Source organism: Orcinus orca, chromosome X, assembly GCF_937001465.1.
Source record: "Orcinus orca chromosome X, mOrcOrc1.1, whole genome shotgun sequence".
Lineage (NCBI taxonomy): Eukaryota > Metazoa > Chordata > Mammalia > Artiodactyla > Delphinidae > Orcinus > Orcinus orca.
The window spans coordinates 7,669,278-7,685,307 of record NC_064580.1 but is presented as its reverse complement, the minus strand read 5'-3'; the positions used below and the strand labels follow the sequence as shown (position 1 = coordinate 7,685,307).

General features: G+C 53.5%; 1 protein-coding gene across 5 annotated transcripts in view; it reads right to left on the bottom strand.

Moving 5' to 3' along the window:
* The window catches only part of CLCN4 (chloride voltage-gated channel 4), an 82,468-nt gene that overhangs the window by 55,074 nt on the left and 11,364 nt on the right, over positions 1-16,030 (bottom strand). Inside the window, exons 1-3 of one of the 5 annotated variants that reach the window (XM_033420204.2) lie at positions 3,753-3,782; positions 3,193-3,271; positions 2,834-2,982 (exon numbers count right to left, since the gene is read on the bottom strand). The exons of 3 other annotated variants lie outside the window; for them this stretch is intronic. In XM_033420204.2, the coding sequence (XP_033276095.1) occupies positions 2,834-2,894 (61 nt within the window). In that variant the 5' untranslated portion in view covers positions 2,895-2,982; positions 3,193-3,271; positions 3,753-3,782. Of the gene's footprint in view, positions 1-2,833; positions 2,983-3,192; positions 3,272-3,752; positions 4,562-16,030 lie in introns of those variants that run through there. One more of the 5 variants, XM_049704916.1, reaches the window with a different exon arrangement.

Sequence of the window (16,030 nt, the reverse complement as noted above, 5' to 3'; positions counted from 1 at the left end):
CTGAAAACTCCTCAAAGTGTTTACATTAATGAGAGACTATTTTCTTTCAAACGAAATACATCTACTCAAAGTGAAAAGACCACTAACCGAGAAATTTGCGTGAATCCCATCTGGCTGTGTGACCTCCGCTGACCCCCACTGACCTTCACCGCCCTCCTCCCAAAAACTACAGTCCTGGGCTGGACTGTTTCTCAGGTGCTTTCCACCCAGAGCAGATGACACAGAGACTGAAACTTAGTACCAGCCCCTTCCACACGCTCGGGGACAAGCAAACAATCTTCAATTCATCAAAACTTTTTTTTTTTTTTTTTTTTGCAGCACGCGGGCCTCCCACTGTTGTGGCCTCTCCCGTTGCGGAGCACAGGCTCCGGACGCACAGGCTCAGCGGCCATGGCTCACGGGAGCAGCAGCTCCACGGCATGTGGGATCTTCCCGGACTGGGCCACGAACCCGTGTCCCCTGCATCGGCAGGCGGACTCTCAACCACTGCACCACCAGGGAAGCCCCATCAAAACTTTTTGTCTCTGCACAGATATTGGTTAAGCCTAGGGAACTTTCCAGAAATTTCAGAGCTGTCTTCACTGCCAGCTGTTTCTATCAGTCATTACAGAGCAGAAAATCATTTGAAAAAAGAACATACTCTTCACTGTTGGCAAAATTGAGATCATCTGAGTGATAATCTCACATCCTCAAAAGCTATAGTGATATCTGTGAGCATTATTGCCCTTAACAGTTAGAAATGGGAACCCAAAAGTGCAACTCAGAAAAGATTATTAAAAACATAGAAAAAGCAAGCCCCAGGTAAGCAGGGGGATCTTGTAACCAGCAAGAAGCCAAGAGTCCACGCTCCTGTCCTTGATGGAAACGCACGTGCACCAGTAGGTGCTAGGAAGATGCTTGTTCCTCTCCAATCAAGCCAGAGGGAAACAGAGACCAGGAAGGCCGGGGCTGGCCTGGGCATAATCACAGGGCAAGTCCAGGAAGTGAGTTATCTACAATCTTCCAACTTGCCCTGCTTTTCGTGCAACTGCTATTTTAGTAAACAGAAGTAGCAAATCTAACGTCCTCATTTTACTTACATTCTGGAAACTGCTCTGCATTACTCATCTGGCCTGGATCTGGGGGCAGGTCTGGATTACCTGGTGGAAAAGTCAGGCCTTCCCCCTGTCAACCTTCGAGTCACCTGTGCTTGGAAGGGCAGCACGAAAGAGCAGGCGAGGTGGCTGTCATCTTGGGACCTTCTCCTTCTGGCTACAGAGGTGCACTATCTAATTCCAGAAGTTTTCATCCTCTACAAGTAACCCCATGCCCACAGCAGTCCCTCTCCTGGCCCAGCCCCTCGTAACCACTCATCTGCTTTCCTTCTCTACAGATTTGCCTCTTCTGGACACGTCACAGAAATGGCATCATATCATATGCGGCCTTTTGTGTCTGGCCTCTTTCTGTTATTATAATGTTTTCAAGGTTTGTCCATGTTGGAGCATCAGTGCTTCACTCCTTTTTATGGGTGAATAATACTCCGTTGTATTTGATATACACACGTTGTGTTTGTCTACTCATCAGCTGATGGACATCTGGGCTGTTTCCACTTTGGAGCTATGGTGACTAATGCTGCTATGGTCATTCCAGCCTTCATGTAGACATGTATTTTCAGTTCTCTTGGGTAGATACCTAGGAACAGAATTACTGGGTCATATGGTAAGCCTACGTTTAACCTTTTGAGGAGCTGCCAGACTGAAATCACTTTTCTTAAGTAAGTTTTTTATTGAAATAAACATCTATCCATAAAAAGGCAAAAGTCCTAAGTGTACACCTCCTCAAATTTTCACAAAGTGAGCTCACGCACATAACCAGCTCCCAGATCAAGGACAGAACGTGACCAGCGCCCAGAAGCTCCCTCACGGCCCCTTCCAGGCCCCTACCCCACCTGTAAAGGTAATCACTATCCTCACACCACAGATGAATTTTGCCCGTTTTTGAACTTTATATAAACGGGATATTTTGTTTCCAGCTTCTTCTGTTCTACACTGTGTTGTAAGATCTACCCATGGTGTTGAGTTTATCTATCGTTCGTTCATTCTCTATGCTCTACAACAGTGAACTTTTTCTATTAAGGGCCAGAGAGTAAATATCTGTAGCTTCGTGGGCCACGTGGCCTCTGTCGGGACTACTCAACTCTGCCACTGTCACGTAAAAGCAGCCAGAGACAATACACAAATTAATGGCTGGGGCTATGTGGCAATGAAACTCGACTTATCGACAATGAAGTCTGAATTTCATATAATCTTCACCTGTCACCAAGTATTATTCTTCCTTCAGTTTCTTTCCATCATTAAAAAATATAAAAATCAATTCTTAGCTCATTTTGGCTCAGGCAGTGAGCTGGATTTGGCCCACGGGATGACGTTCTTTGCCGCTTCCTGTCCTATAGTATTCAATGGTGCAAACAGACCCCAGTGAGTTTATCCATTCTATTGTGGGCTGGCCTTGCCGTCCTTCTCCTCCCTGTGCCCTCACAGTACCTCAACTGCCATTCAGGGCTTGGCAAATGTTTCCTACAAAGGGTCAGATGGGAAATATTTTCAGCTCAGGGGCCATGCAGCCTCGGTCACAATTCGTCTACTCAGCCCTTCGGTCGTTGAAACACAGAGCAGCCCAGACAGAGCAGAAAGAAGACATGTGCCTGTGTGCCCTGACGTGCGACCTACAGAAACAGGCCGCGCTCGGGGGCTGCTGGGCGCTACTTGACACAAGCAGTCACGGGCCATCTGCCACCTGCCAGGCCCTTGTCCACAGTGCCAGAGCCACCGGCAGGCCGTCAAGCCTCACCTACCAACAGAAGCAGCAGAGCAAGCACCACCATCCACTGGGAATGTACAAAGATGAAGAGACATGGCCTTCCTGCACAGGATTCTGGAAGGGAAGGATGGGACCCTGCAAATGCAAGCACAGGACCTCCCGAGCGACGTTTCAACCTGGAAGCTGCAAGGGAATAAAAGGTAGTTCTTAACACACACACATACACATCAAGGTTTCTAGGATATCCTACCACCGGAAAAGTTTCTCCAACAAATTAGCTATCCAAATGCTTCAAGACACCAGATGCCCCTGGCTTGTGAATACGAATATGGTCATAGCATCACTTTGACAAAGTGGTCAAGGCCATCAGAGCTAGAGGTCACACATACTCACAAGAGACTGTGAAAGGAGTAGGACACAAGGAGGAGAGGATCCCAGAACACTGAGTTCAGAGCCAGGCCTTAGATGACAACTAAAAAAAAATATATGGAAAAAAGCTTCATGTCTTACAGATTTTCCAGAAGCTCCAACAACCAATCACAAATCACTTTTCTTCCAACCTGCATGGATTACAGCAGGCACTAATAAACTCAGGGCTGACGTCTGCTGGCCGCCAGCTCCTTGGTGCTGGCCGCTCCTCTGAAGGCCACCAGCCTGGGCTCCCTGGGGCTCAGAGGGGGTGTCACTGCACCACAGGGCCACCAGAAGGTGCTGTGTGAGCAGCCCTGCTGCCTGGGGCAGCTGAGTCCACTGGGCGGGGCCTGCCTCCTCTCCATCTGCTCCAACCAGTACCCCGACCTGCCTCACCTGCCATCCTTCCCTCAGCCTCCTTTAGCCCCAGCTCCTGCCTCAGGTCACAGGAACTCCTGTCTCCACAGCCCATGGCTTCTGCTCTGTGCCCTGAGCAACTCAAGGCCAATTCCCGCTCCGACCCGTGGCCACTCCTCTGTCACCTTCAGTGGCTTCTCGGCTTCTACACACCCTCTGACTCCAGTGCTTCCCAAGGTGTGCTTGCAGTGGGTGTGTCTCACACAGCCTGCTGACCGAAGAGTCGAGTCGCGTCAGAATCCACACTGTGTGATTCCATCTGCGTGGCATCCTATAAATTATACGTTAGGTGGTGACATGGAGACTTCGTGTTCGATCCATTAAGCCATACAGTCAGGTGTTATGCACTTTGGGGCGTGTTTGCTATACTTTGCAATTTGAAGAAGTGTTTGAAAATGTGGGCTGCCCATCAGGAAATGCAGCTTCTTAGGCACGATTCTCATTTGTGGCTTTTGCCCAGCACATCTGTTCCTTCTTCCAGCGATAGTAGTGTCATTTTTCTTTGGAGCACAAGCCCTTCTCCACTCTCCACGGTCCTGGAGGTTTGGGTAGAAGGGGACTATGGAGGGAAGGAAAGCTCCAGTTCGATGGGCAGGGACTTCGGGGCTGTCTAAAAACGCTCACTTTCTTTTGAGATGCAGAAGTGTTTGGAGAAGAAGAGGATGCTCTGAAAGAGCCCTCTGACAGGCCCGTGGAGGGAGGCCTGGAGGAAGAAGCTGAAGGGGGCATGGGGGCTTAGGACACCTGGGCCCTGCAGGCCAATGTGGGTGCCTCGCCAGCCCCGCCGAGCCTGGGCTGCTCACCTGTAAAAGGGCTGAGCGCCCTCCGAGGTGGCCTGGAAACAGGCAGAGAAACGCCGGCACCTGGCATTCGCTAGACGAGCTGGTTACTGACTAGACGGCAGTGCAGCCGAGCATATAGCTCCGCACAGGGATGCAAGAGCAGGTCATTCTCGCCCCCCAGAACTGTCCCTCCCCTCCATTTGGTACCAAAGCTTCCCCTCCCCACCGTGGGCACGTGACCCAGGCTGGCCAATGACAGTCTCCAACCGCCAGGCACAGCGACTGGCTGTGGGGCGAGCAGAGGACCCATGCAGTGCCACATGCGGACGACAGAGAAAAGGAGGACCCTCTTTCCAGGGGAGTGGCTACCCTGGGAGCCACCACCTCTACGGCGGGTCTACAGCGGGGGGATGAGACCGGGCGACACAGACCAAAGATGGATGGACCAGTGGCACCCAACAGGCAATTCTGCCCCCAGGGGTCACTGGGCACATTTTGTCACATCTGACAGGGGTGCTGCTGGCATCTAGTGGGTGGAGGCCAGGGATACTGCTCAGCACCCTACAGTGACCAGGACGGCCCCAAGTGCCGACAGCGCTGAGGCGGAGAAATTCTGCCTTAATTCAAAACTGGACCAAACGAGCCTTTTGGGCACTTCCCTTCAGGGGTTATATTTGGGGGCCCCAGAGTCAACTGGTGACCTTTGAACCATGTGGATTCACAGGTCATTTCTCCCCAAAGTGGCCTTCCAGGGCCAACTGTGTCCCTAAGCAGCCACTTGGCAGTGCCTGGAGACATTCTCAGATGTCACAATTGCGGGGGAGGTCGGGGAGTGGCATCAAGTGGGTACAGGCCAGGGATGCTGATAAACATCCTAAATGCGCAGGACGACCGAACAGCAAAGAACGGCCCGCGCCAATGTCAACAGCGACAGCCGAGAAACTGAATAAGTAAAGGCCTTCCAGTTCCTGAGGCCGGGTTCCCTGGCTCCTGCCAACGCCACCAGTTCTCCCCGCCGTGACAGCGAGAGCTGCGCCCCTCCCACCAGTTCTCCCCGCCCTGGCAGGCAAAGCGGCGCCCCTCCCACCAGTTCTCACGGCCCTGACGGCCAGAGCGGCGCCCCTCCCACCAGTTCTCCCCGCCCTGACGGCCAGAGCGGCGCCCCTCCCACCAGTTCTTCCGGCCCTGACGGCCAGAGCGGCGCCCCTCCCACCAGTTCTCCCCGCCCTGACGGCCAGAGCGGCGCCCCTCCCACCAGTCCTCCCCACCCTGACGGCCAGAGCGGCGCCCCTCCCACCAGTTCTCCCCGCCCTGACGGCCAGAGCGGCGCCCCTCCCACCAGTCCTCCCCGCCCTGACAGCGAGAGCGGCGCCCCTCCCTCCAGTTCTCCCCGCCCTGACGGCCAGAGCGGCGCCCCTCCCACCAGTTCTCCCCGCTCTGACAGCGAGAGCAGCGCCTCTCCTACCTTCCCACACATTTGGAGCACTGGGCAGCTGGCTAAAATGCGGATTCTGATCCAGCATGGCCAGGGTAGAGCCTGAGACTCTGCATTTCTCACAAGATGGTGCTGCCGGTCTGCGGACCACACTTTGAATATAGAAAAGGGACCGGGCTGAAGTCAGAAACCCAGGGAAGAGGGAGGGGTGAAGTGGGAGATCGGCACTGACATATACACACTACCAGACAGTTAAGAACCTGCTGTACAGCACAGGGAACTCTACTCAGTGCTCTCTAATGGCCTATATGGGAAAAGAATCTCAAAAGAAGAAACGCGGGGAGCCAGGCGGGACTGGGGGCCAGAGACAGAATCACGGCCCAAGCAGATTAAGAAGCCGTGGTCAGGGGCTTCCCTGGGGGCTCAGTGGTTGAGAATCTGCCTGCCAATGCAGGGGACACAGGTTCGAGCCCTGGTCCGGGAAAATCCCACATGCCGCGAGGCAACTAAGCCCGTGCGCCACAACTACTGAGCCTATGCTCTAGAGCCCGTGAGCCACAACTACTGAGCCCACGTGCCACAACTACTGAAGCCCGCGCACCTAGAGCCCGTGCTCCGCAACAAGAGAAGCCACCGCAATGAGATGCCTGTGCACCGCAACTGAGAGTAGCCCCCGCTCGCCACAACTGGAGAAAGCCCGCGCACAGCAATGAAGACCCAACACAGCCAAATTAATTAATTAATTAATTAATTAAATTTTTAAAAAAAGAATCCATGGTCAGAGGCAGGCAGGAGGGCAGGTATCTTGGGGGCTGAGAAAGGAGAGCTCTGCGGAGGCGCGGTGAGCAGGTTCCAGGCTGGTCCCAGCCCTGGCTGCACAGCCCAATCACCTGGGGCCTTTCACAAAGGCCCCCAACCCCAGGTCCAGCCCGGAGTAGTTAAATCCGGGTCTGGGGGGCCCAGGTATCAGCATTTCTAAAGCTCCCCAGGTGCTTCCAAAGTGCAGCCTCTCAGGTGAGACCCTGAACCAGGCTGGGATGAGCCCATGAATCCCCTGGGGTCTTATTAAAATGCAGACTGTGATCCTGGAGGGGGGTTGGGGAAGAGGGCAGTCTTGGAGCTCCTGCCTTTGAAGAGTGTCACACCTCTACTCAAGGGCTGCATTACCACGATCATCATCATGAACTTGTGATCCAGTGTAAACCCTTTCCCCCCAGCCCCTCCTCCTAGGGCAGCCAGGCCAGCTCCCCATCCACTCAGTTCTCTGACGCGGGAGGAAATCAGGACCTTAAAATGAATGCGGGGACGCCGGCCTGCCTTTTTTCATGCCCTGGATCTCTGTGCACACAACACCATGACACTCTTCAAAAATGCAATCCAGGGCTTCCCTGGTGGCGCAGTGGTTGAGAGTCCGCCTGCCGATGCAGGGGACACAGGTTCGTGCCCCGGTCCGGGAGGATCCCACATGCCGCGGAGCGGCTGGGCCCGTGAGCCATGGCCGCTGAGCCTGGGCGTCCGGAGCCTGTGCTCCGCAACGGGAGAGGCCACAACAGTGAGAGGCCCGTGTACCGCAAAAAAAAAAAAAAAAAAAAAAAAATGCAATCCAATACAAATTCACAGCTAACTTCAAATTACACAGCAGACATGGGTCTCCCAATGTGCTCCTGTGGATAAAGAAAAAAAATTTCTTTTGCCATGCACGTTTCAGGCTATAGCAAACATTTGTTAAACATACCAGTATCTTCTGCCCCCACAATGCTCGCTCACACACACACACACACACACACACACACACACTCACACACACACAAAGGGACTTATGGGACTCCATCAAGTAAACAAATATATGCATATGGGAGGCTCAGAAGAGAAAGAAACAGGCAGACACAGGGAGGAGGTGCCCATCCATGGCTCTCCCGGTGCCTCCTACCCAGCATTCCTGCCACAGCCCAAGGAAGTTAGAGGGAAGCCTTGACCTTGGTCGTTTCAGCCACAGTTGTAATACTGCCGCATGACTACACGCATGTGAACTGCCCTGGACACACGGCTCTGTCGTCCCCACCCAATTTCTAGAATAACTACTGTACCTGATGCTCCCAGTGCCCCACCCATATCCCTCAAGACCTTCCAGTGAGCTCCAGCTGATTCCCAGCTGTATGTGTGTGCCTGAGGTCACTGCCTCCGGCCCCGTGGAAGGTGGCTCTGCTGGCGTGGCACGCCTGAAGAGCATTACTGGGAGCAGGTATTAACCGATGTCTCGGGAACTGGTGCATAAATACTCCCACTCCCTCGCCCCCTGAATGGGGTCATTTCAAGGCATGTGTTTCATACCTGTGCAGAAAAGACTTAGCACTGCAGGCCAGAGACTGCTCTCTTCAGGAAGGCCTGCTGGCAAGGCTGGCCCTCGGCTGGCACCTGGGAACGTGGATTTCAGGAGGGTTGACACCATCCCCAGAACTGATAAGAATGGCTCGCGGTACCTAAACTGGCTGTCCAAATACTGTGACTGATACTGAACCCCTGCTCTCCTTCTGGGAGTCTGGAATTTTGATACAAGCTGGACAGAGAGTGCCTACAGGACCAGCCCCCCAACAGAAATCTGGGCACTGAGACTAACAGGCTTCCTGGGTAGAGAGCACTTCACCCGTGTTGCCTCAGCTCACTGTGGGAAAAGGAAGGGCATCCCTGTGGGACTCCACGGGAAGAGGACTCTGGCAGCCGGAGCCTGGTTTCCTCCAGACTTTGCCCCATCGCCTTTTCCCTTTGCTGATTTTGCTTTATATCCTACCATCACAGGAAGTCACAGCAGCGAAGACAACTATACACCGAGTCCCCTAGTGAACCCACCCTAGGTCCTCCTAGTGAACGCACAGGTGACTTGGGGAGCTCGTGACACTGCAAGCATCATTTCCTAGAGTTTCCAAAGCATGCAGTTAAGCTCCGGCTGCCCACACGGGGAGCTGCATTAACAGCCCAGGCTCTAACGGGTGCCTTCTTCTCCCAGTCGCCCCTCCCAGGGTCCCTGCAGCACCCAAGAAACGCCCTGCACCAGAATCCTTGTCTCAGGGTCCGCTTCTGAGAGAACCCAAATGAAGGCAGCATCGCAGGCCATTTTCTCTTTCTTCAACCAGGGATGCCTTTGCCTGCGTAAATCCCTGAGTGATGTTTACCGCCCGGTACAAATGGGCAAAATCTTCGTGACCTAGGGCTAGGCAGAGGTTTTAGGGATGACACCAAAGCACGACCCTTAAAAGAAACCAAATGGGTAAGTTGTACTAATGGGCAAAGTAAAACCTGCCATCCATGCAAGAACGCAGGAAAACTCGCTGACACACTTTATTGATTGCAACGGGTGACCTGGCAAATCGGGAGGGCTGGGTCCCTGTCCCGCCCACAGACATTCAGCTTCAGCAGCTCTGGGGCAAGGCCCGAGAATCTGCATTTCTTACAAGCTCCCAGGAAGACTGCTGCTGCTGCTGGCCTGCAGACCGGGCTTTAACAACCAGGGGCCCTTATAACCCTTCATTCCACTCCTGTTCCCCACTCCATTTCCTTCCCTGCATCCTTCCCGTCGTGTTTTAATTACTACTATTTTGATTATAGATCTTACTTATAAACTGGAATCATTGTTTCAAAGCTTGCTGCCTCTGAGCTCCTGAGGGCAGAGGCCTGCGTTACTCACCCCCATCTACCATCTGCACCTTTGAGGCAGTGTTTGCTGAGCCTGCTGTACAGTTACAATATCCGTTAACCCTAAAAAGCTCCACCCACCGCATACACGATCTCTCCTCCACAAGGAGCGTTATTAAAACTACATCCATCTAGACCTAGACATGATCACACTCAGTGAAGTAAGTCAGACAGACAGAGACAAATACCATATGACATCACCTATATGTGCAGTCTTAAAAAATGATACACGTGGGGCTTCCCTGGTGGCGCAGTGGTTGAGAGTCCGCCTGCCGATGCAGGGGACGCGGGTTCGTGCCCCGGTCTGGGAAGATCCCACATGCCGCGGAGCGGCTGGGCCCATGAGCCATGGCCGCTGAGCCTGCGCGTCCAGAGCCTGTGCTCCGCAACGGGAGAGGCCACAACAGTGAGAGGCCCGCGTACCGCAAAAAAAAAAAAAAAAAAAAAAAAAAAAAAAAAAAAAAAAAAATGATACACACGTGAACTTCCTTACAAAACAGAAACAGACCCACAGACACAGAACACAAACTTACGGTTACCAAAGGGGAAAGGGGGAGGGAGGGATAAATTAAGAGTCTGGGATTAAAATATGAAATAGATAACCCACGAGGACCTACTGTATAGCACAGGGAACTCTACTCAATATCTTGTAATAACCTGTAATGGAAGAGAATGTAAAAAAAGAATACATATATTTACGTATATACGTATAACTGAATCACTTTGCTGTACACCTGAAACTAACACAACATTGTAAATCAACTACATTTAAATAAACATTTTTTTAAAAAACAAACAAAATTACATCCATCTAGAGATAGAAAACGTTATCAAGCAGTCAGCTCAATGCTTGAGACATCACCGCACAGGCACACTCAAAAATACATACAAGAAAGATAGCTTACCTGTGAGTATACACAGGACAAAAAGAATACGAAAACCATACTCAAGTCACTAGACGTGAAAATGAGAGGTTGGGACACGTCTCTTTGACTGCATCGCCTTTCATATGCACCATGGTCTGCAGTTTTATCCTCTGTAGCAGCGCGAGTCTGAAGGGCATGCCTTGCTTTCCCCTCCTAGGTTCGGGGGGTTTCTTTAACTGCTCGATTCATCCTGATTATTCCCTTATTACTTTTCACCCAGGAAAAAAGCAGGGCTGACAAATATAGACAGATCTCTTCCTCGGTGCCGCCGGCCAACATCTTGGCTGACACCCAACCACAGGCATCTGACCCAGAATCTTGGGAGCCCAAAGAAGTGGACTTTGGACCCATCACAGCGGGAAGCAGGGTAGCAGCACCAAGAGTTGGCAGCCCCTTTAGCAGCCCGATGAGCCAAACCCTACTTCACATTTCTTATCCAAGTGGAGGAGGTCACAGGGAAATTGGTTTAAAACTCCCTTTAAATTCTCTCAAGAAATTTCTCTGAAATACGTTTTCATTTGTGGCCCAGAACTTTTACTCTAGGAAATCCTGTTCTACAGGATTTAAACTACGAGACTACAAGCCCACAGATACAAGAAGCTCAGCGAATCAGCACACCCCAAGCACCCAAATAAATAATAGAATAAAACCACACTAAGGAGTGGCATAATCAAATTGCTAAACCCAGTGAAAAGGCGGATATCTTAAAAGCAGAAAAAAAGACACCTATATACAGAGAAAACTATGTGACTAGACACAACCACAAGGATGAACAACCTACCACTACATACACTCACTGACAAGGATGAAATTCACAAACCCAATGTCAAGGGAAGGCCAGACACAGGAACACGAGTCCATTAAAACAAAGTTCCAAATAAGCAAACCGAATGTGTGGAGTTAATCAGGACAGCAGTTACCCTTGGGCTGAGGAGTGACCAGAACGGACATGGGGGTGGCTTCTGGTGGCTGGTCACGTTTTTTCTTTTTCTTTTTTTTTTTAATATTTATTTATTTAGTTAGTTAGTTAGTTGTGCTGGGTCTTAGTTGCAGCTCGCCAGCTCCTTAGTTGCAGCACGTGGGCTCCTTAGTTGCGGCGTGCGAACTCTTAGTTGCGGCATGCATGTGGGATCTAGTTCCCTGACCAGGGATCGAAGCCGGGCCCCCTGCATTGGGAGCAAGGAGTCTTAACCACTGTGCCACCAGGGAAGTCCCACTTCCTGTTTCTTGATCTGGGCACTGGTTACCCAGGTGTGATCACTTTGTGAAAATTCATCAAGCTGTACACTTACACTTTACACACTTTTCTGCACGTATATTTCAATAAAAGATTTATTACTCAAGGCAACCCAGAAGACCCATCAACTAGAATTAAATCTCACCGCCATACTGTACAAAAGTTAGATTTTTTAGTTGGCATGCTGCAACACTTCTCTCAAGCACCTGTGAACTACTTTCTTTCTGTTTTAAAATACCTACCTAGAAAAACTGATCTCCCACTGAAATAATTCATGTCCAAAGTCTAAACCCTCTGACCGAGCAAAGGCACTGGGGTTGGCAAACACACCATGACATGGGCTCCAAGCTGCATTACAGGCCGGAGCACGTTTCACTGGTGCAGGGAGAAAAGGGGAGATGCTCCCAAAGCAAGTGACATCCCAGATTTGCAATGCTGGGTGCTTGAAGTGACAGCAGACATCCAGACCCCACTGGCATTTGCGGGCTAGTGGAGATTGAAGTCTCCAGGCTATGAAAATCCACAGGGAAGTAGACATTTTCCTGAAATATACACAGTTGTCCATTTACTTAAATCAGTACACTGGAGCTCATCATCAATATGCCCTAACTTACACTCAATAACCTAAATCGTGCATGGAGCTCCTCTCCTCCCCAGGTGTTATTATCTAGAATGCTACATAACAAACTACCTCAGAACTCAGCAGCTTAAAATCATACACATATAATCTTACACAGTATCTATGGGCTGGGGATTCAGGAGCAGCTTGGCTGGATCTTTCTGGTTCGAGGTCTCTCAGGAGGTTGTCGCCCAGGGCCGCAGGCATCTGAAGGCAAGTCAGTGCTGGCTGTTGGCGCAAGGGCTTGGTTCCACTGCACCCTGCGCCTCCACGGGACTGCTTGAGCGTCCTCGGGACATGGCAGTCAGCTTCCTCTAGAACAAGTGCTCCATGGGAGCGAGGTGGAAGCAGCCGTCTCTTATGACCTAGCCTGGCGAGTCACACGCCGTCCCTTCCAGCGCACCCCGCCGGTGGCAGTCAGCCCTGAGGGACTCAGTGTGGGAGAGGCTGCACCTGGCCATGAACACAGGAGGCAGTCATCGGGCCCGTCCTGAAGGCCAGTTCCCCCACTAGTCAAAGCTCCTCCCCTCCCCTCGCCATCTCACCTGAAACCCCAGCAACTTCAAATTCATTTGAGATGATGGAGTCTCGCTTTCAAGATGCAGACACCTTTAGGTGGGTGACAGGCCACGCTTCATCCACCCCCTCTAGCCAATGCTCCAGCCACCGCACGGCGCTCCCCAGGGGGGTTAGGCCCAGCGGCGCTGACACTGAGATGAGCCCCCTGGTGGCCACGTGGCGAGAGGCCGAGGGCCACGGCACCCTCGGGCGTCCCCAAGAGAAGAAAGCTCAGACCGCAGGATGCGCAGAAAGAGACGTGAGAATTAAAGTTTGTCAGCTTCAAAATGGTGCCTGGAGAGGGCACAGAGGCGGAGGGTCACTTCTACCTCCCCCTCCTGCTTCCCCCTTGGCCCCTGCCCAGCACCCAGCCCTCCCGCACCCCTTCTGCCCCCCGAGGCTGGCGAGCTGGTGCAGGGCGCGGCCGCCCTCCGTGGCACGGTTCCTGGGGCCCCAGGGCTGCGCGGCTATGTGGCCCCTTTCGGAACATGGCCTGCGTGCTGGGAAGCGGCCGAGGCCAACTGCACACGGCCTCCGGTGACGCAATGGACTCTGTTCTCACATCCCCCCCACCAGAGGGCAGGGAGATGGCCATGAGTTCTCCGCGTTCCCGGCACCCAGGGCCAAGGATGGAGACCGTCCCCAGAGCCCCCTCCTCACAGTAATAAGAACAACAACGACTCTGTACAGGGCTCCCGTCCTAAGCGCTTCACACGCATCCGCCACCAGGGCTCCTGACACTCTCTGAAGTAAATGCCGTCACCCTCAGGCCCACGTTACAGATCAGCAAACTGAGGCAGAGGGGAGGTTAGGTCTCAAGCCCAAGTCCCACAGACAGTGAGCGGGGAGCCAGATTCCCACCGGGGCCCTGAGGGCCCTTCCTCTTGGGTCGTGAGAGGACTGAACACGCCTCGTTCCTCTCGGGACCCAAGAGCTACCTGCTTCCACGGAGAGGGCACTGCTCGCCAAGCCTCTCCTAAACTGCGCGGAAAGCGCTCAAGTAAAGGCTGCTGGGTTACCGTCCAACCTCCCGGGTGGGCGATGGCTCGTGTGCCCCGGAAAACACCGCTGGATTAGTTCACCTGGGTTGCCCTGACCAGCCCCACAGGCCAGGTGGCTCAAATGGCAGAAACTTCTTGTCTCCCAATGCTGGAGGCCAGAAGCCTGAGATCCAGGCGACAGTACGCCTGGATTGGTTCCTTGGGGGCTGTGAGGGCAGGATCCGTCCAGGCCTCTCTCCCTGGCTGGTAGACGGCCGTCTTCTCCACGCGCCCCTTCACACCCTCTTCGCTCTGCGCCTGTCTGTGCAGAAACCTCCTCTTCTTATAAAGACCCCAGTCACACTGGACTGCGGCCAACCTCATGGCCTCGTTCTAAGTTGATTACCTCTATAAAGATCTCGTCTCCAAGTAAGGTCGTATTCTGAGGTACTACGGATTAGGACTTCACCCATGTGAGCTCTGAGAGACACAGTATCGGCCCATAACAGCGGCTGAAGACGATGCCCGTGAGAAACGCCGTGGCGTCCCTCCCTCTCCTGGGACCTCTGCAGACCATCTTCCTCCGCAACAATCTACTTCCTGCTCATGTGGGCTACTCCCCCTCGTGGATGAAAACAGTGTCACAGACACTCACAACTAGCATCTCCGTGAAGGTTAAATGCACGGAGTCCTCCAATGCAGCCTCGAGGCGTCCTTCGCAGTGTCCTCAGAGCAAGGCCACAGCGGGAACACGGCCACGGGGTGGCTTCACCGTATTCCAGCGGGGCTACCAAGGTGAGGGCTGAAATGTCAGTCAACTCCTATGTTTTGGGCAAAAGGCAGGCTGGTGGGAGGCCTGACGGAGCTAAGAGGAAAATAATGTGTCTGGGATCGCTGCGGTGGCCCCTCTCGTCCTAACCCAACCAGCACCTCCAAGGGCTCCGATGGATGGAAACAATAAATTTTACACTGACCATCGCGACCCAGAAGGGAGGCTAAGATCCCGGCAGGAGGTAAGCTCCGGCCACCCCCAGAGACGTGGTAAAAAGTGCGGGGCGAGCCCAGGAGAAGCAACAGCAGCCACGAGAAATGAGTCAGCAGGTCCCCGGGCACCAGGGCAAGGAACAGACCTCCCGAGGGGATTAACAGAACTCTGCGTGTCTGTGTCACGCTCCCTCCAGCCAAACCCCACCCCCACCCCCGGATCAGCGCTGCCGCTGGTGGGAGCGGGCCCCGCAGCATCCTCGGGGGGTCGAGGGCCCGGCCTAGCCCGCGGGGCTCTCCCCGCACGGGACCCCAGGAGGGGGACAGTCACCTCCAACGGGGAAGGCTCTGGTCTCAAACTTCCATCAGTCCAACCGACGGCCAGCTCCCTGCTCTCAGGACCGGCACAAGGACCTGCACGGGAGGGCTCGGCGACAGTGGACCGTGGGTGACCCAGGCTGGCCAGCACGGGGGGTGGCGTAGCCCTCCAGACAGAGAACAGCCAGTTCACAGGGAAAGAGGCAGGCGGCGGGCTCAAGGGCCTGCGAGAAAGCTCGAGCGACTTCATCCACACCAGGAGGCCGGAAGGGGAGCCTTTCCAGTGTCGTATGTGGAATACAAGAGCTGTCGCCTCTGCTGTCCCTGCGAACTGCCGCCCGTCACTGGTGACACTGTCCTGACAGGTGCGGCAGGTGGCCTCCAGCTCGAGGCGCTGTACTCACACACTCACAGTGTGACCTGACCACACGTGCTCCTCTGATGTCCAAGGCCCACCTGGCTCCGAGCATGACATGGCTGCTAAATTAGTTAAGGGCACGGTCCTCTAAGCTACAGCTCACCTGGCCACCCAGGTCACCGCTCACGTGGCCACCGTCCCCACCTCCTCGCTGGCCACCCTGCTTTCTCTCTCTCACCCACCTCTGACTTTTCTCCTTACAGCAGCCACAGCCATCCTTTCAAACACAAGTCCAGAAGTGTCACTCTCCCACCCAAGAGCACCCAGTGGCTTGCCATCACACCTAGAGTCACCAGGGTTGGTGCCACTCCTTCTGAGTCCCCATAGGGTCCGCCCAGCCACCCTTCCAAGCACCTCTCCCACCACGCTTCTCTGGGTGGTTCTTCTCTGGACACGCCCACCTCCTTGCTGCCTCGCCGCAGGGCCTTTGCACTGGCTGTTCCCTCAGCCCAAGCT